The 20,722-nt window shown below is 34.7% G+C and overlaps 2 protein-coding genes across 5 annotated transcripts in view; one reads left to right on the top strand and one right to left on the bottom strand.

The window, feature by feature from the left end:
• The window catches only part of nitr3d (novel immune-type receptor 3d), a 150,558-nt gene that overhangs the window by 100,285 nt on the left and 29,551 nt on the right, over window positions 1-20,722 (top strand). The gene's annotated exons all lie outside the window — the stretch shown is intronic.
• On the bottom strand, window positions 1,182-12,607 carry nitr1b (novel immune-type receptor 1b). The gene is given in 7 exon segments (NM_001309819.1): window positions 1,182-1,221; window positions 1,224-1,330; window positions 1,613-1,629; window positions 1,884-1,982; window positions 2,120-2,461; window positions 2,546-2,896; window positions 12,568-12,607. Coding segments are annotated over 7 exon segments (996 nt in total).

Here is a 20,722-nt window from a genome sequence, read left to right as displayed (position 1 = left end):
AGCTGCCACCCATCTCTGGACAATTTAGCCTTCTCAATTCACCTACAGTGCATTTCTTTGGATTCTTGGGGAAACCAGAGCAATTGGAGAAAACCCATGCGAACACGGGGAGAGCATGCAAACTCCACACAGAAATGTCAACTGACCCAGCAGAGGCTCGAACCAGCATCCTTCTTGCTGTGAGGCAACCGTGCTACCCACTGCGCCACCGTGATGCCCTGAATGAATATTATGCACAATATATCTTGAATATAATGTAATATACTAGTCCCGCCCAATGGGCTATTTTACCGCAAAAAATATTTTACTGACTACTTTTTTTCTAATGAAAACACAAGATATTTTGAAGAATGTTGGTAGCTAATAGCCAGGCTTACACAGAATCTAGGCCAGCGCAAATCCACAGAAAGCTCCACCAAAACTGCAGATTTTTGCAGGATTGTTGAGTCTCTTTTTGAAACTGTTGTAATGTCATTATGTAACTGTTTATAAAATGATAATAAAATATATGTCTTAGCAATCACTTTAGTAACTCTTAGTCTCCATAAAGGCAGCGTTAGCATTAGCTTTTTGGGCTAATTGTTTTAGGCTTGCCTTCAATTATCTTTGACAATAGCCTGCTTATAGGGGCGGAGCTCAGACAAACACTCTAGCAAACAGTTATTTGTGATTGGATGAACATTTTTGCTTTATTTCTTAGCATAGTATAAGTACAGTATCAGGAATAAATTAAAGTTAATTTTATTACATAAATGCATCTAAATGTTTAAGAATTCAATGGGACAAACAGTTCTTCTATTTTTATAGAAAGAAAAGAAAGATCATGAAATGCAATCAATAGTAAAAACTTTATTAGCTTTTTTAGCAGTTTTTTGTTAAATATTTTAATGTTTTAAATGTTGTATACTTGCTGAGTGTGAAATTATGAACAAAAAGACATGCAGTAATGAATAACAAATACAGCAGCAATAACAGACAAAACAGTTACATTTGGCTCTCATTTGAGCAAAGGAATTGTAAAGCCAAAGAGTTGAACATACCAAACAACAAATGATGTGGTCTGGTAATGCCCACATGTACATGCAATTAACAATATTCAATAAAAAAAATCTTTAAAAAAAAAAGACAATGAGCTGAAATTAATTTCTGCAAACACATCATGAACTAAGCTGCATTTACACTCAAGTTGAACTTCTTATGGCTTGAAGCGTTTTATAGGCATTTTTTGCATTATCATGCTGTACTTTACAAATGAATGTTCTTCAGAAAACTTCACGTTGAGTCCTGCAATCAAATCATTTTGATCAGCCAAGTTCAGAATGTCTTCACCCTGCAATAATTAGAAAAAAAACAACTAATCAATCTTTTAAAAAGAACCTTCAACATTATTTTTGCTCTTTTAATTTCAAGAACTTACTTTATTGTCTTGAGATGTGTGGTTTGTGTATGAAGAAGAAAAAAAATAAAAGGCAAAAAAGCGTAATGAGTTATCCAGTGGGTCTTAAAAAGGTAACAAATATATATATATATATATATATATATATATATATATATATATATATATATATATATATATATATATATATATATACATATACATATACTCCCCAACACAGATATCTAAACGTACTTCAATCAAGTTTTGCTTTAGATGGTTTTTTTTTTCTTCCTTTTTTGGAATATTTTTCTAAACCAAGTGGTGGCAATATAATAATAATAATAATATATTTTTGCAGTGTGATAATAAGCTATGGGAAATATGACTTCTAATAATTTTTAAATTGGTCTTGATAAACCCAAAAAAGCCATTATATATTTATTGTAATTATATATGTGCAATTACAAATACATGTCAGCAATAAATGTCTCAATACATATCTTACCTTTATTACGTAGTTCTATGGTCACAAAAACAGCATACACCAAAAATATGACATTTAAAATCCCCAGAGCAATCAGAGTTGGATTTACAGCATCACTTTCTGAAATTACAAAACATTCAATATATATTATTCAGAGTGCTGATTGTAGATCAGTTCATACAGTTTTCCAGCAATATCTGAATCAAATGTTCCTCCTGAATGGCAAGCTTTAAATATTTCTCTAAAAATATAAATACCTCTAATATTCAGCTGAGTTCCTCGTCCAAGCAGTATTTGTCCACATGCGGCCAAAGCACAGTAGTAAATGCCAGTATCAGAGTGACTGATGTTGTTCTTGTGGAGACTGTAGACACAACTCTGTGTTTGAGACTCGGTGCTGTTCTTACAGCGGCCATTTCTCTCTCCTTTGGTGTAAATCACTCCTTCAGGGTGTCCTGAGCTTTGCTTGAACCAGTAGACGCTGTGATCTCCTGCACAGCTCTCAGTGAAGATGCTGCACTGCAAATTCACTGAATCTCCTGGATCAACAGTGTCTATCAAAGACTGATGAAGAGTTGAGTTTCTGTCTGTGGCTGAGTCTTCACAAGCACAGTCAAACAGTCAAAACAAAAATAAATAAAATTAGCCACCTTATACCAAAAAATAAATAAATAAATACATACCTCCAACAAGTAATCTAGTTCCTGAGCCCATTCCAATGGTTTGATATGCTGAGATTACGCAGTAATATGTTGCAGAGTCTAAAGGCTTTGTCTTAAAAATGGTCAGATTAAAATAACCATTTTCATTGGCAACAATAAAACGATTTGTTCTATCAAAGTTGTGATTCCAGCTAGGCTGTTGATTTAAATATGAAGAAACTATTTGTAGGGATTTGCCATCAGTTGTCTGTTTAAACCATGCGTTTATCGACTGTACCAGCTCTGGAAATTTGCAGGTAAAGTTCACATCCTCGCCAGCTTCAACTATTTTTACATTATCTTTCTGAACAACATCAAAACCAGTGGAGCAGACTGCAAATAAAGCACAAAAGAGTTGAAAAAAAGTTAAAGTAATTATATAATGTTAAATGTATTTTAATAAATATTTAAAAAGACATCTAGGTATTTACATATAGTTGAGGAAAGCAACACAATGAAGTAATTTCTCATTATCAGTCGTTCTCTAAAATGATTCTTCTCCAATGAATTCCCCTATAAAAAGTGGACAAATGAGCATGCTATCAATCCATTTAGTCATGCCTGAAAATAAGAGTAGATGAATGTGTCCTCACCATGTGTCCATCAGCCTCTTCTTCAGACAACTGAGGCTCTTTTGCACTTTCACCTTAACGTCTATGCTTTCACACCACATACCACAGCAGAATGACTAGAAAAAATCTAAACCAACCATCCTTCCATTACTCTTAAATAAACCCTCATTTATTAATATGTGTATTGTTATTGATTATTGAACATTTAGTTAACAGTTTATTTTAAAATGGCCACTCTCAAAACAAAGTAATTAATATTTTTTTCAGGGTTTCAAAAATACATTGTGTGGTTTACCACTGGAAAGAAGTCTGAAATAAGGGCCTCTAATTTCCTGTTTTTGATGATAAACATTTAATAAATGAGTCTTTGCAGTTTGAATAAGGGGCTTTACAGAAGTATTTTGATTTGATAAATGCATGGTATGTACAGTATATATACATTTGCACGCTCTAAGACAAAATAAAGCCCAAATGCAATGTGTTGAAGAGTTCATGAACTATTTTTATTATTTTTTGTCATTGTCTGATGGCAATTCATGACATTTACATGGTTTTTACATTCCAAAATATCAATATCCATAGGTAATAATAAGCTTTCTTTGGATCTTGGCATTTAGTCTGTCTCAGAGTATGAGTGGAATTAAACTGTAATGTTTTTTTTTTCTATTATTTGTGTATAACCACTGTGACAACAAATCATTTAAAAGAAAAAGAAAACAGAGCTGCAAACACAGAAATTATAGATAACAATAACTGTTAACTCAGATATTTTTGGGATTTTGTGTTGAACTAATATCACAAATTCAGGTAGGCTTTTCATTATGTTTGTTTCATATACATAATTATGTTGTTTCTCTCGAAGTAGCACTAGCTGCATGTAACATTAGGATGTGATTAGGCTGCTGGTATTTGCACAAGTAAAAATATGCTGAAAGATGCAGTATATTTTTCATTGAATGCTTTTAATTAGTTCTAATAAATGGGATATGCAGTTTAAATGGGTTTCTTCAGAAATAAAACAATAGCCTAGTAGTCATGTAAACTTTTAATATAACTCTTAATCAGGCCTTTATATTAAGCATGCTTATGGTTTTCTTTCGGACGAGTACATTTTTCATATTTGATTGGGCAAAGAGTTGGTTGAACTTTTCTGCATTATTTGTTAGCAAAGTATCAGTACAGAATCAGGAATAGATTTTCAACAAATAAATCCATCTAAATGTAAACTTTTTTTTTAGATGCATTCTCTTTATTTAGACAGCGGTTGGTTTTCAAATACATACATGGGGTAAATGGTACTTTAAACTGCATTCAAAAATATAATCCTATTTATATAGACTGGACTTTTAAAAGTGCTTAAAGAAATGTTAGCACAAATTTAAGAAACTAAAGAGCATGAAACACAATCAATAGTAAAAACTTTATTAGCTTTATTGGCAGTTTTTTTTTTTTTGACCAATTGTGGTTTATAATCTCTTCACATGCTGAATGTGCTGAAGTTTAATTTTGTACCACTATTTAATTACACAGAAAGTACATTTTTATAAATAATTTCATAATACATAAACTGTACAGTAAAAGTGATTTATATTTATTTCTCATTCTGAACTTCCAAAACATGAAACCACAATTCTGGCACCTTTAAACAAACTTAAAATAAGATGAGACACTTAGAAAGCTAAAAGCTATCTGCTGATGTTCACTCTAACTCGCTCTATAATGAACAGTTTCTTCCTGTCTTTTTTTAGCAGGAAATGATGAAACTCGTCTCTGCCTTCTGACTTCAGTAAGAGCCACAGTCACATCCTCTCCTTATATGGACTGGGACTGAATCTAAGGTTTAAGTCTTGATCACAGCAGTTACGTCGAAAACAACCTTTTACGAGTATAAATTCTAAAGCAAATGCATTTGGCTGTACACTGCACAGGCTTTTATTATGTTGTTCCCTTCTCTGTGCTCTGTAGACTTTAATGATGTGATGCTTGTGTACGTTTATGATAGCGAAACTCAAATGTCCTTTTTACATCAGATCAGTTTGAAACCAAACAGACACATTGATTGTGTAGGGAGAAGAATATGTTTGCAAATTAAAGTTAAGAAACATTAAACACGGCATATTAAAAGCTACTGATTTTGTTCTTCTGAATTAACTGTTTCATAGCAATCCTAGTTTACTGATTTTAAGATTTGTCAGATTATGTTAGTTTGCATTCATTTCATCTCAATATTATCTTATTGAGATTATGCTCACAAAGCTGTTTATTCATTTTTTATTCTGCATGACTTTGTATGAAGCTATGTAAGATCCCTTTTCCAATGCAAAAATTATATCTATCTCTGTCCTTGGTGCTGAAATGACAAATCTGTGTCTTATAGACTTTAGTTTAAGGCTGATTATCAAGTATCAGAGAGTATGTTAATAGTGTGTTAATAGTTGTGTGTCTACAGGGCACTGATAAGGCTTTTATCTAGCAATGAAAGAACAGCTGTGGTTTCACATGTTGTGGTGTTGATGCAGCTAGAGGTGTGAAAACAGACTCGGAGGTCATTCTCTGCAAAAAACTAAACTGTGACAAATACTCACTAGCACTTTAAAGAGTGCCATTTCCCTTAAAATGAAAAAAAAAAACAATCAGATTCTCTGTCTGTGTTTGTGTATAAATTGTATGTGTTGTCCTCAAAGTTTTCTATGCTCTGCATCATCTCTTCACCGGTCTTGGATCTCATCTACTATTATATATTTATATACTAGCTCCAATCGTGTCTGGCTGCAAACAGAAGCTTACTCATGTAGTCTCAGGCACATGCACTCAATAGATCTAGTGACTTCACTGTGAGGGGTAGGGTTAAAGGTGGTGTTTGGTAAACGCTTTAACAGATGTCTCAGCTTGCATTCTGCATGCACTCTGTCTGCAGCCCCAGACCCTTCTCTCTAGTTCTGTCTTTTTGTGGATTCAGGTGTAGAGTGTTAGAGAGAATACTTTCTGTGTTGTAACTAGGGGTGTAGCAATACACATTCATACATGTACATGACATATGTGTAAACTGAGTTCATGCTTTTATAATCTTAGTTTTAAGAAAATAAAAATATGTAAAACACAAGGAAATTTCTTTATTTTGCTGTACCAAAGATGTTCTGAACGGTGACATCATTGTGCCCTATCAATTTGAACCAAGTATTTTGTGAACTGTTGCACCCTTGGTTGAAACTTATGTTAAAGGTGCCATGTAGTGGAAATCTGGATATTTTGCACCTGGCCATAGCTAAATGATAAGAGTCTAGTACATGGAAATAGCGTAAAGTGAGCCTCAAATATCACTGTTTCCTCATTCGTATATAAATCCCACAAGTGTAAAATCTTGATGAAAAAAAGTCCAGTCAGAAAAAAAAAAAAACAGGCTGCAGGAATCATTAATATGCACACCCCATACTGTTGACTCGTCACAGAGTTTCCTAGTTAGCACTAGAGTGTTTGAGGGCGTACTCGCACTATGTACAGTTGCCTTGAATTGTGCCGTAGCACACTTGTCCTTCTTTCCCTCTCCCCTGATGGCCTGCACTCACATTGCATCCGAGCAGACGCACGCTTAAGTCATTGATGATGCGCTCTTCAGTTTAACAGAAGAGAAGTGCTCTCGCTCAGCACAGTGGAGATTTCTTTAGTCATATAATTTTAGTCGTTTGATATGCAGAGACACACTGTCAAATATTTTGCAGACCATATCAGACACTTTTGACGCTCATAAATACTCATAAAAGTCTTCGTGCTGCAGGTATTTGGAGGTTTGCTGAAGGTGCAGCTGATGTGCAGTGAGGGGTTTGCGTCTTTAATAAACTATGATAGTTCATGTTCATTGAACAGTAAGAATGATTAATAAATTCAAATGAAACAGCCCCTTAAAAGTCACATAGCGCCTTCAGTTTTTGCACTCACACTAAAAGCGTACCGTGCCAAAGCCCAAGTGAACCACGCTGTGGGACATCTCTTCCAACCAGGCCAGGGCTGGCCAACTGAACCATGCCTGAGCCCAATTCAGGGCACTCACACTTCTCAAACAAACCAGGAAACGCACCTGGGCACAGTTCAGATAGCATAGTGTGAGTGCGCCCTAAAAGTAGTTCCTGTCAGCCTTTGAATGCTGTCAGTCTGCTGACAGATCAGCTGATACCGTAGATGCAGCTCTCAAACACTTCAGTGCCCATGTAACACCCTGTATTTATACAGTTTTATGCAAAAGTTTGGGCAGCTTCTCTTTTGTGTGGATTTTAAAACCTGTATTCACATAATGCTGGCTGATTACAACACAAAATAGATTTGGGTGACTCGGTGAACTTAAACAATACCAACGCAGGTGCAGCCTTACATGAATTAGGAGAAGGATGCAAAAAGCTATCACAAAGGTTTCTCCATAGTCAGAGATATAGTAAAAAAATTGGAGGCCACAGAAACAGTTGTTGTGAAAGAAGGGTACATAATGGGTTGAATGGTCACAAACAAACCACAGATCACCTCCAAAGAGCTCCAGGAATGTATTGTTGCTGATAATGTCATTGTACATCATTCCACAGTCCAGCTCACTCTACACCAAGAACAGTTTAGATGAAGGGTGATGCACATTTTATGAGTTCTGCCAGCAAGAAGAGCTATTTGAGGTATGCAAAGGCTCATCTGGACAAGCCTGAATCATTTAGCAAAAACAGTGGGGACAGATGCCAGAACTGTCTGCGCTTTGCATGGTGGAAAAATAACACAGCATTCCAGTAGAAGAACTTGCTCCCTACTGTAAAATATAGTGGAGGGTCTGTGGGGATGTGTGGCAAGCACAGGTTCCCTGTCATAGTTGAAGGCTGCATGGATTTCACTTAGTATCAGCAGATTCTAAAGAACAATGTTCAGGAATGAGTCAAGAGGCTGAAGTTACGGCAGGGTTGGATGTTTCAGCAGGACAATGATCCAAAGTACAGTTCCAGATCTATCAAGTAATATATGCTCAGACATGATACAATGTTCTAGAATGGCCATTCCAGTCCCCAGACTTGAACATCATCAAAAATGTATGGATTGTTTTGGAAAAGGCAATTCATGCTCAGCACCCATCAAACTTGACTAAACTGGAGACATTTTGCAAGAAAAGCTTTTTTAAATTTTGATTTAAATTGCATTGCATCTGTTGATTAAACAAGTGTCATGTGAGAACTGAATTGTTGCTTTTTCCATATGGTATATAAAATATATCCTAATTAAAGCAGAGTATGGCTTGCAATTTAAAAGAATGATCAGGGTTACCCAAACTTTTGCAAAAACTATCCAAGTTTTAGAAACAACAGATACTAACTTGACTTTTAGTTGATCATTAGTTATCACAAGTGGCTCATATTTAGGGCAAAGGCCTCTAGATTATGCTTATTTTACCAAAAAATAATGATCATGACTCGGTTTTGGATTATTTAATTAGGACAGGAAGGTTTGAATTTGCTTAGACAAAAGTCTTGTCACTTAACAGAAATAATGTACAGAATAGAATATAAGGTCATGGTGCAGTGGGAAAAGAATTAATATGGTGTGTAGAGGTGTGAACCGTCTCACGGTTCGGTTACATTTATCATTCCATCGATTCGGTTCAATTCGATATCTCGGTGCATTGACGGTGCTTTCCATACACAGTTCCATACACAGGGCCTGTGTGTGTGTGTGTGTGTGTGTGTGAGACATAGAGATAAATGGAGTACTTTCATGATCTCAATCACAGTTAAATAGGGGTTTTTGCTGTATATTTCAGTGAAAGACTGATCCAGCAAACACACACAGTGAAATTGTGCACAGTTTATGAGTTTTAAGTAGTTGGAGTGTTTTAAATACTCGCGATCGCCTTCCTCGCGACAGAGCGCATATGAGGTAAATGACGTCAGTAATAACCGATTATGATTATTACTGAACTGATACCGAATTGTCCGCGTCTGCATCGCAGTGCACCAAAGAAACGATTAATTTTGACACCCCTAATTGTGTGTGACCCTCATGAGCTTGGAGGACTGCATCCATACATCTCTGCAATGACTCAATTAACTTATTAATAAAGTCATCTGGAATGGCTCCCAGAGGACTCCCAGAGTTCATCTAGATTTTTTGGACTCATCTTCAATGCCTCCTCCTTCATCTTACCCCAGACATGCTCAATAATGTTCATATATTATGACTGGGCGGGCCAATCCTGGAACACCTTGACCTTCTTAGCTTTCAGGAACTTTGTGGAGGCTGAAGTATCAGAAGGAGCGCTATGCTAAGAATTTGCTCTCTCCTTTGGTTTGTATTGTAATGGGCAGCACAAATGTCTTGATACATCTCTGCAGATATCTTGCATGCCCCCATACTGAATGTTACCCCAAACCATGACTTTTCCGTCACCAAACTTGACTGATTTCTCAGAATATCTTGGGTCCAGGCTTGAGTCCATGATTGAAATGCAGTTCAACAGATGAATCTTCTTAAAAATTTACCTTCTGACACTTATCCAAATTATCAACTAGAAGTCAAGTTATTATTTGTTGCTCTTACAACTGGGATCAATGACAAGGCTTTTGTCAGGTAGTGTGTGTGTGTGTGTGTGTGTGTGTGTGTGTGTGTGTGTGTGTGTGTATTAATTTGTGTTTTTAATATTAATTTTCTTATATAATTGAATAATATACAAATGTTTCTGTGATTTATACAATAATATTTGAAAAGTCTTTTAGCTGATGCATTAACTGAGCGACCTGCATAGCTTTGTTTATTAAATAACTTTAAACCTTAAAGTTAAGATTTTAAAAAAAGTTTGTGTCTCTTATATTTACCCAATTATTTTTCACATATCCACAGATAAAAAAAAGACATACACTCTACCAAAGAGTTGTTTGTGATTGGTTGAAGTTTTCTGCATTATTTGTTAGCAAAGTATCAGGACAGTATCAAGAGTAAATTTTCAATAAATAAATGCATTTAAATATATACGAGTTCAATCAGACAAACAGTTCTTCTGTTTTTATTTAGACAGATGTGGGTTTTCAAAAGCATAGACAGGGTAAAAGGTACTTCAAACTGGATTCAGAAATTCATATATTTAGATAACAATAGACTGGATTTTTAAAAAGCGCTTCAGGACAGTAAATGTTATCACAAAATCAAAAAATTAAGTAGCATAAAATGCAATCCATACTAAACACTTCTGTAGCTTTATTTGCAGTTTTTTTGCTAAATGTTTTAATATTTTAAATGTTGCATATTTGCTGAATGTGATATTATAAACAGAAAGACATGCAGTACTGAATAAGAGATACAGCAGCAATAACAGACAAAACAGAGCTACATTTGGCTTGTACTGTATTTGAGTGAAAGAATTGTAAAGCCAAAGAGTTGAACAAGCTCTGACGAGATCTGTTAATGCACACATGTGCACGCAATCAAGTATATTCAGAATAAAACATGTTCAAAATGACATTTCAGATTATATTAAAAAAAACATTAAGTTGACATTATTTTCTGCAAACACATCATGAACATGAACTAAGCTGCATTTAGACTTGAGTTGAACTTATGGCCTGAAGCGTTTTGTAGGCATTTTTTGAGTCATCATGCTGTACTTTACAAATGAATGTTCTTCAGAAAACTTCACATCGAGTTCTTCAATCAAATTATTTTGGGCAGCAAAGATCAGAATGTCTTCACCCTACAATAATCAGAGAAAAACAATCAATCAAATTTAAAAAGGTCTTCAACATTGTATTTTTTGCACTTGATATGATTGGCTATGTTATTCTAAATTAAATATCTTAAAGTTAAATCTACTCTAAATGTAAAATATAAAGATTCAAATAATTGTAATTGTAAAATTACTGTTGTTTTTTACAATTCTAAGAAATAATTTCAAAAACTTACTTGATTGCCTTGAGATTCGTGGATTGTGGATGAAAAAGGAAAAAAAAAAATTAAAAAGCAATAAAACGTAACAAGTTGTCCCGTGGGTCTTAAAAAGGTAACAAAAATATATATTTCCCCTCTAGCACAAATATCTAAAAACATCCTTATCAAGTTTGTTTTATACTTTTTTTATTGTTGATTTTTCTAAGCGTACTAGTGGCATTATTATTATTATTATGTTTTTGGAGTGTCGTCATAAGCTATGGGAAATATGACTCCAATAGTGTTTAATATTTGTCTCTCTTTGTCTTACAAAGGTCTTTATAAATGTACGTTGATAAAACCCACAGAAGCCAGTATATATGTATTGTAATTATATATGTGCAATTACAAATACATGTTAGCAGTAAGTGTCCCAATAAATATCTTACCTTTCTTACATTGTTTTATGGTCACAAAAACAGCGTATGCCAAAAATAAGATGTTTAAAATCCCCATAGCAAAAAGAGTTGGGTTTACAGCATTACATTCTGAAATTACAAAACATTCAATATGTGATTCAGTGTGCTGATTGTAGATCAGTTCATAGAGTTTTCCAGCAATATCTGAATCAAATATTCCTCCTGAATAGCAAGCTTTAAATATTTCTCTAAAAACCTTACCTCTAATATTCAGTTGAGTTCCTCTTCCAAGCAGAATTTCTCCACATGCGGCCACAGCACAGTAGTAAATGCCAGTATCAGAGTGACTGATGTTGTTCTTGTGGAGACTGTAGACACAGCTCTGTGTTTGAGACTCAGTGCTGTTCTTACAGCGGCCATTTCTCTCTCCTTTGGTGTAAAGCACTCCTTCAGAGTCTCCTGAGCTTTGCTTGAACCAGTAGACGCTGTGATCTCCTGCACAGCTCTCAGTGAAGATGCTGCACTGCAAATTGACTGCATCTCCTGGATCAACAGTTTCTATCAAAGACTGATGAAGAGTTGTGTTTCTGTCTGCGGCTGACTCTTTACAAACACAGAAATAGTCAGTACAAAAATAAATAAAAATCAGGCACAACAGACCAAATAAAACCTAAAAAAAAAAAGTACCTTTGACAAGTAATCTAGTTGCTGTGCCCATTCCAATGGTTTCATATGCTGAAACTACACAGAAATATGTTGCAGAGTCTGAAGGCTTTGTCTTTAAAATGGTCAGATTAAAATAATCGTCTACTTTGATAACATTAAAGCGATTTGTTTTCTCAAAGCTGGAATTCCACTTAAGCTGTTTTTTTAAATCTAAGGACACTATCTGTAGGTATTTTCCAACAGTCGTCTGTTTAAACCATGCTTTTGTCGATGGAACATGCCCTGGAAATATGCAGGTAAAGTTTACATCCTCGCCAGCTTCAACTATTTTTACATTATCCTCCTGAACAACATCAAAACCAGTGGAGCAGACTGCAAATAAAGCACAAAACAGTTGAAAAAAGTTAAAGTAATTATATAATGTTAAATGTATTTTGATTAATATTTAAAAAGACATCTAGGTATTTACATATAGTTGAGGAAAGCAACACAATGAAGTAATATCTCATTATCAGTCGTCCTCAAAAATGATCCTTGTGCTTTGAATTCCCCTATAAAAAGTGAACAAATGATCAAGCTTTCAAACCATTTGCTCATGCTAGAAAATAAGAGTAGATGAATGTGTCCTCACCATGTGTCCATCAGCCTCTTCTTCAGACAACTGAGGCTCTAATGCACTTTCACCTTAACTTTTTTGCTTTCACACCACATACCACATCAGAATGACTAGAAAAAAAATCAACCAACCATCCTTCCATTACTCAAACAAAACCCCCATTTATTAATCCATGTATTATAATTGAACAAGTTCTAACTAACTTGAAGTTAGATATTGTGCACCTTAAAATGGCCACTCTCAAAACAATGAGAGAGTAATGTTCTTTCACTGCTTCAAAAATATGCTGTGTGGTTTACCACTGGAAAAAGCCGGAAATAAGGGCCTCTAATTTCCTGTTTTTGATGATAAAAATTTAATAAATGAGTCTTTGCATGTGAATAAGGGGGTTTACAGACATATTTTGATTTGATATATGCATGGTATGTGTGTGTGTGTGTGTGTGCACACTCTAGACAAAATAAAGGAGACACTGCTCGCTGCAGAGCCATTTGAGCAGAGCTGAGCTCCAGCGAGGGGGAGCATGAGCTCTCGCTCCTCCTCCTATAAGCTGTTTTAATGCTTACACCAACCCCACTCCTAACTCTACCCCCAGTGACATCACTCGTAAAAAAAAGTGCAAGAAAGAGGAGCTCAAGCTCCCCCTCGCTGGAGCTCAGCTCTGCCCAATTGGCTCTGCAGTGAGCACCACTTGAAATAAAGCCCAATACATTGTTAAAGAGGTCATGAACTGTTTTTATTATTTTTTGTTGTTGTCTGATGTCAACTTGGTTTTTACTTTTAAAACTATCAATATCTTTAGGTTATAATGTTTTCTTTGTACCTTGTTTTTGAGTCTGTCTCAGAGGTAATTCTGTAATTTGTTTTTCATATATTTGTGTACAACCACAATAACAACTAAACATCTAAAATAAAAAAACAGAGCTGCTAACACAGAAATAATTATAGCTTACAATACCTGTTAACTCAGGAATGTTTTTATTTTTTTTTTGTTATACAAGTACAAACCCGATTCCAAAAAAGTTGAGACACTGTACAAATTGTGAGTTAAAACTGAATGCAATAACATTTCAAATTTCAATATTTTCTTCAGTATAGAACATACTGTAGATGACTCGTCAAATGTTTAAACTGCATGCAAAAATGCGTCATTTTTTAGGGGAAAAATAAGTTGATTTTATATTTAATGGCATCAACAGATTTCAAAAAGTTGGAACAAGGCCATGTTTACCACTATGAGGCATCCCCTCTTCTTTTTACAACACTCTGCAAATGTCTGGGTTCCGATGAGACAAGTTGCTGAAGTTTAGGAATAGGAATGTTCTCCCATTTATGTTTAATACAGGTTTCTAGGTGCTCGACTGTTTAAGGTCTTTTTGACGCATCTTCTTCTTTATGATGCGCCAAATGTTTTTTATAGGTGAAAAATCTGGACTGCAGGCTGGCTATTCCAGTTCCTGGATCCTTCTACGCATCTAGGTGTTGTAATTGATGCAGTATGTAATCTGTCATTGTCATGTTGGAAAATGACAATGGATGAGAGTATAAGTTGTTCTAGAACTTGGATATACCTTTCAGCATTGATGGTCCCTTTCCAGATGTGTAAGCTGCCCATGCCACTTGCACTCATGTAACCCCATACCATCAGAGATGCAGGCTTCTGAACTGAGCGCTGATAACAACTTGGGTTGTCCCTGTCCTCTTTAATCCGGATGACATAGCGTCCCAGTTTTCCAAAAAGAACTTTAAATTTTGACCACAGAACTGTTTTTTCACAGTAGATGGTGATAATTTCAAACTCTTTGCAATTTTAGCTGAGAAAGTCCTTTCTGATATGGCTCCAGTCCACTATTTTTTGTTGCAGCATTAGGGAAATTTTCAATCCTCTGCCCATCTTGACCTCTAAGAGACTCACATTCTGAGAGGCTTTTTTTTATACCCAAATCATCCAGTTGACCTATTAAGTGGAAAATTGGTCCTCAGCTGTTCCTTATATGTACATTTGACTTTTCTAGCCTGTTATTGCTGTCCCAACTTTTTTGGAATGTGTAGCTGTCTTGAAATCCAAAATGAGCCAAATTTCTCACTTTAAACATTTGATATGTTATCTATATTCTATTGTAAATAAAATATAAGTGTATAAGATTTGTAAATTATTGCATTTCTTTTTTTATTCACAATTTTTACAGTGTCCCAAATTTTTTGGAATTGGGTTTGTACAATATATTCATGTAGGCTTTTCATTGTGTTTGTTTCATATAAATAATTATGTTGTTCCTCTCGAAGAACCACGCCGTGTAACATTAGATTGTGTTTAGGCTTGCCAATATGGAAAAAGGCAAAAGATAAAGTATATTTTTCATTGACTGATTTTAATTAATCCTGATAAATGGCATATGCAGTTTAAACAGGTCTCTTCAAAATAAATCTATAGCCTAGTAGTCATGTAAACTCTTAATTGAACTCTTAATCAGGGATTTATATTAAGCTTGTTGTTGTTGTCTTTCAGAGAAGAACATTTTTCATATTTATTTGAGTGAAGAGTTGGTTGAACTTTTCTGCGTTATTTGTTAGCAAAGTCTTAGTACACTATTGGGAGTAGATTTCAATAAATAAATGCATCTAAATGTATAAGAGTTCAATGAGACAGCCTGCTCTTCTATTTTTATTTAGACAGCTGTTGGTTTTCAAATGCACACACATGGTAAAAGGTACAGTGGATTGGACTTTTAAAAGTGCTTCAAGAAAAAAATGTTTGCTCAAAATCAAGAAAATTAAGAGCATAAAACACAATCGATAGTAAAAACTTTAGTAGCTTTTCTGGAAGTTTTTTTTTGTTAATCAATTGTGGTTGATGTTTGTTCTGTCTTCACATGCTGAATATATTGAATGTGACATTGAATTTTTGTTTGTACCACTATTTAATCACCCAAAGTTACTTTATATATATATATATATATATATATATATATATATATATATATATATATATATATATATATAAATCGTACAGTATTAATGATTATATGTTTCTCATTCTGAACCACAAATGTGGCACCTTTAAACAAACTTAAAATAAGATGAGACACTTATTTAAAGCTAAAAGCTGTTTGCTGATGTTCACTCCAGCACTTCTCACATTTAGTTTCTTCCTGTCTTTCAAGCAGGAAGTAATGAAACTCGTCTCAGCCTTCTGACTTCAGTAAGAGCCACAGTCACATCCTCTTATATGGGCTGGGTCTAAATCTGAAGTTAAAGTTTTTATCATAGTGGTAAAGTCAAAAACAACTATCACACTCTTATGAGTTAAAAAATAAAGTCTGAAAAATACCTTCTGCTGTTTACAGCACAGGCTTTTATCATGTTGTTCCCTTCTTTGTGTTCTGTGTAGGATTTAATGATGTGATGTTGTGTATATTTATGGTTAAGAAACTCAAATTTTCTTTTTATATCAGATCAGTTTGAAATCAAAGATGTCCCTGATTGTGTAGGGAGAAGAATAAGTTTGTAAATTAAAGTTAAGCAACATTAAGCATGGCATATTAAAAGCTTTTGAATATGTTCTTCTGAATTAAATGTTTCCTAGCAATCCTAGTTTACTGATTTTAATATTTGTCAGATTATGTTTGCTTGCATTCATTTCATCTCAATATTATCTTATTGAGATTATGCTCACAAACGCTCAGTTTTTTTAATCTGCGTGAATATGTATAAAGGTATGTTAGATCAGTTTTCCAATGCAAAAATGATTTATATCTCTGTCCTTGGTGCTGAAATGACAAATCTGTGTCTTACAGACTTTACTTTAAGGCTGATTATCAAGTATCAGAGAGTATGTTAATAGTGTGTTAATAGTTGTGTGCCTGCAGGGCACTGATAAGGCTTTTTCTAGCAATGAAAGAACAGCTGTGGTTTCACATGTTGTGGTGTTGATGCAGCTAGAGGTGTGAAAACAGACTCGGAGGTCATTCTCTGCATAAACTAAACTGTGACATACACTCATTAGCACTTTAAAGAGAGACAGGTCCCTTAAAATGAAAAACAACATTTGAATTAAAACGAAAATGTATTTAGCATTGATGATTTTCCCTTAGAAGTGTATGAAATTTGTACTTGCTCTTATGGTTATTGGTTTTCAGAAATCTGTTTTAAAACAAGTATTTTGTATGTTCATAACTAACATTTGTTAAATTAATTTAATTTTTTTTTGTTATTTAAGACCTACAGGATAACTTGCGTTTAATTGCCTTTTAATTAACTGAATATTTTTTCCCTTCATCCACAATCCACAAATCTCAAGACAATCAAGTAAGTTCTTGAAATTATTTCTCAAAATTGTAAATATCAATAGTAGATTTTAAAATTACAATGATTTAAATCTTTATATTTTACATTTAGAGTAGATTTAACTCAGAGATTTTTCATTTAGAATAACATAGCCAATCATATCAAGTGCAAAAAATACAATGTTGAAGGTCCTTTTTAAAAGTTAGATTTGATGTTTTCCCCTGATTATTGTAGGGTAAAGACATTCTGATCTTCGCTGCTCAAAATGATTTTATTAAAGAGGGACTCGGTGTAAAGTTTTCTGAAGAACATTCATTTGTAAAGAACAGCATGATCACTCAAAAATGCTTACAAAATGCTTTAGAAAAAAATAAGTTCAACTCAAGCCTAAATATTGCTTAGTTAATTTTCATGATGTGCTGGCAGAAAAAGATGTTAGATTATCATCTTTTTAATGTAATCTGAAATGTCATTTTGAACTTGTTTTTATTTTGAATAGTATCAGTATCTGACAGTAACAGATCACGTTATTTGGTATGTTCAACTCTTTGGCTTCACAATTTTTTAGCTCAAATAAAGAGCCAAATGTAAAAAATGTTATTAATGATATTGGTGTGCAGCATCTACTTGGATGATGCGACGGCAGCCACAGGACAACTGCACCAGTGCGCTCACCACACATCAGCTATAGGTGTAGTAAAGAGACAGTGATAGAGCCAATTTGGTGGAATGAGGATGATTGGGAGGACATGATGGGTAAGGGCTGATGGTGGGAATTTGACCGGGGTTACACCCCTACTCTTTAGAAGTGCCATTGGAATTTTAATGAGCACAGAAAGTCAGGACCTCAGCTTAACGTCTGAAAGACGGCACTCAAAGCAGCATTCAAGAAAGGTCTAGTTCTTTAGGAGCAAAGATGGGCTGATGATCACCAGTTTGACAACAAATGTGAGAAAATTATTAATGAAATGTTTAAAAACAATGTTCCTCAGAGAAAAATAGGAAGGCATTTGGATATTTCACTCTCAACAGTGCATAACATAATTAAAAGATTCAAGGAATCTGGAGGAATTTCAGTGCATCCAGGACAAAGGTTCAGGCCTAAACTGAACTGTGATCTCTGATCCCTCAGGCGGCACTGCATCAAGAATCCTCATTCATCTATAAGCAATTTCACCACATGAGCTCAGGACTACTTTGGCCAGAATTACCAAAGTAAGCCAAAGGGAAGCCCTTTGTTAACAGTGTCTAGAAGTGCTGTCAAAATCTCTGGCCTCAGAGGCATCTGGGATGGACCATCACACATTGAAATTCTGTACTGTGGTCAGATGAATCAGTATTCCAGATATTTTTGGGAAAAAATGGACGCCGTGTGCTCCAGACCTTTAAAGAAAATGGTCATCCAGACTGTTACCAGCAACAAATTCAAAAGCCAAGATCTGTTATGGTATGGGGTTGTGTCAGTGGCCCTGCAAAGGTCACTTTGCACTTCTGTGATGGCACCATTAATGCTGAATAGTACATAGAGATTTTGGAGCACATTAAGCTGCTGCCTTTTCCAGGGACGTCTATGCATATTTTAATAAGAAAATGCAAAACATTTTCTGCACTGCACACATTACAAAGGCCTGGCTGTGGAGAAAGAGAATACAGATGCTTAAAAGGCCTTTCTGCTGTCCCCGGCCTGTCTCCAATGGAGATTGTGTGGTGCATTTTCAAGTACAAAACGCAACAACGAAAACCCCCTAATGTGGCAACCTTAAAACTTTGTTTGCAGGAAGAATGGGACAAAATGACACGTGAAACACTTCATCACTTGGTGTCTTCACTCTCTAAGTGTCTTTTAAGTGTTGTGAAAAGGAATGGCAACATTACAGAGTGGTAAACGCTTTACTGTTCCAACTTATTTTAAAATGTGTTGCAGGAATGATGAGGAACACATTAAATAATGTTTGTTGTATTGTCTTCCATAATTTCCCAACTTTTTCTGATTTGGGGTTGTATTATAACTGAATAACATATACAGATCAACAAAACATGTTATGGATTTACTTTATTGCAGTAAATTTAAAGTTTCAAATGTGAAAAAGGACCATCTCACTATGTGATACTATCATATGTCAATTGCACGGCTGAGAGAAATATTTGAGAAAGGCAATGACTTTATCACAAAGGATTCACATGGGTGTAAAGACTAGTGTGAACACACACACACACACACACACACACACACACACACACACACACACACACACACACACACACACACAAAAACCACAGGTATCACACAAGCATGTTTTTCATCAAACAAGTACACAAAAACGCACTCAAACTTTTCTATTTTAGTGCGGACATTACACAGACGTCCATTATTTTTCTGTCAGCTTAATGATATTGTCTATGGGCCTAACCATACCTCTACTCCTAAACCCAACCCCTACAGAAACAAGTGTAAGTCATTATATACTAATAAAAGCATTCTCTGGCCAATTTATTAGCATTTTTAATTAGTGAGAGCCTGTGAAATGTCCTCACTAATAGGTCATACTACTGAAAGTTAGGACAGTTGAGCCTTCACAAGTATATCTTGCACTCACACAAACACACACAGTCACACACAAACTGTATTCTTTCCATTAACAGGGTCATTATTGTTTTCTAATTGATGTAATTACACAACACTGTGACAGATTTAGGCGCATACACTGAAGAAATCAAGAGAGATAACAAAAATTCTGCTTTAATGTTTGTTGGCATAATAAATGCCATTTAATAGATTTTCTTTTCTGGCGGATTTAGGTAGCAGATGGATATCAAAATATAAAAATGGATAATTTTAAGCAATAAATTATAACATATGTTAAAAACAAGTAGTTGGCAGACGTTGGGGTGGTAGAAGCTGCATAATTTATAGTTTACATTGTATTATGTTGTTATGTTATGTTATGTTATGTTATAACACTGGAATGTTCTGATATACTGTAATTGTTGTGCCTCTACTAAATTCTACACAAAATAAATAAAAAAGGCCAAACTCCTTTTTAAAGTCAACATTTGTCTGAACATGAGACCAACAAATCAGAAGGCAGAAACAAAATAGATCATTTCCTGTAGACTGATCGACAGGAAGCAGCAGCTCAGTACAGACTGAGAACTGATGAGGTGAACTGCAGCGGATAAACATTTCTCAAACATACAGTATTAGACATTACTGACAGCACACAACAAATTCACATCATTACGTTATGATTATTTCTAAAGGAAAAGTCTCTTTTGAAACTACTTTTAATTTTTTTTAGGTGATTTAGATCAATGCATTTTTTTTATCCATTTTTCTTTTTATCATTTTTATATTATTTTTTAAATCTGTTGAATTGTGTTTTTTATTTATTAAATGCGCACTCTAATTTATTTGCAATGTTTTGCTTGTTTGCTAATTGCTTAAATAGACACTTCAAGCTTTATACTCAGATGTGTTCGTGCACCTTTGTGCTTTTGCATGCATCTCTTTGCATGCATGATTTTGCACGGTGCGGTTTGAGAATTTTCCAACCACAGGACTGACCAGCTAGTGTGTTCACACCTTTCTCTGAGTCAACATCACACACACCACCGTATTCGCTCAGCTGATCTAACTGGTTGCAATATATGAATTTAATAAGATAAATATGTTATTTTTAAGGTACTGTATACAGAAAATACGGTACTTTTACATTGATGT

The sequence above is a fragment of the Danio rerio genome, chromosome 7 (genome assembly GCF_052040795.2).
Source record: "Danio rerio strain M-AB ecotype USA chromosome 7, GRCz13ab, whole genome shotgun sequence".
Taxonomy (NCBI): domain Eukaryota; kingdom Metazoa; phylum Chordata; class Actinopteri; order Cypriniformes; family Danionidae; genus Danio; species Danio rerio.
This window is presented reverse-complemented; position numbering and strand designations above follow the sequence as displayed.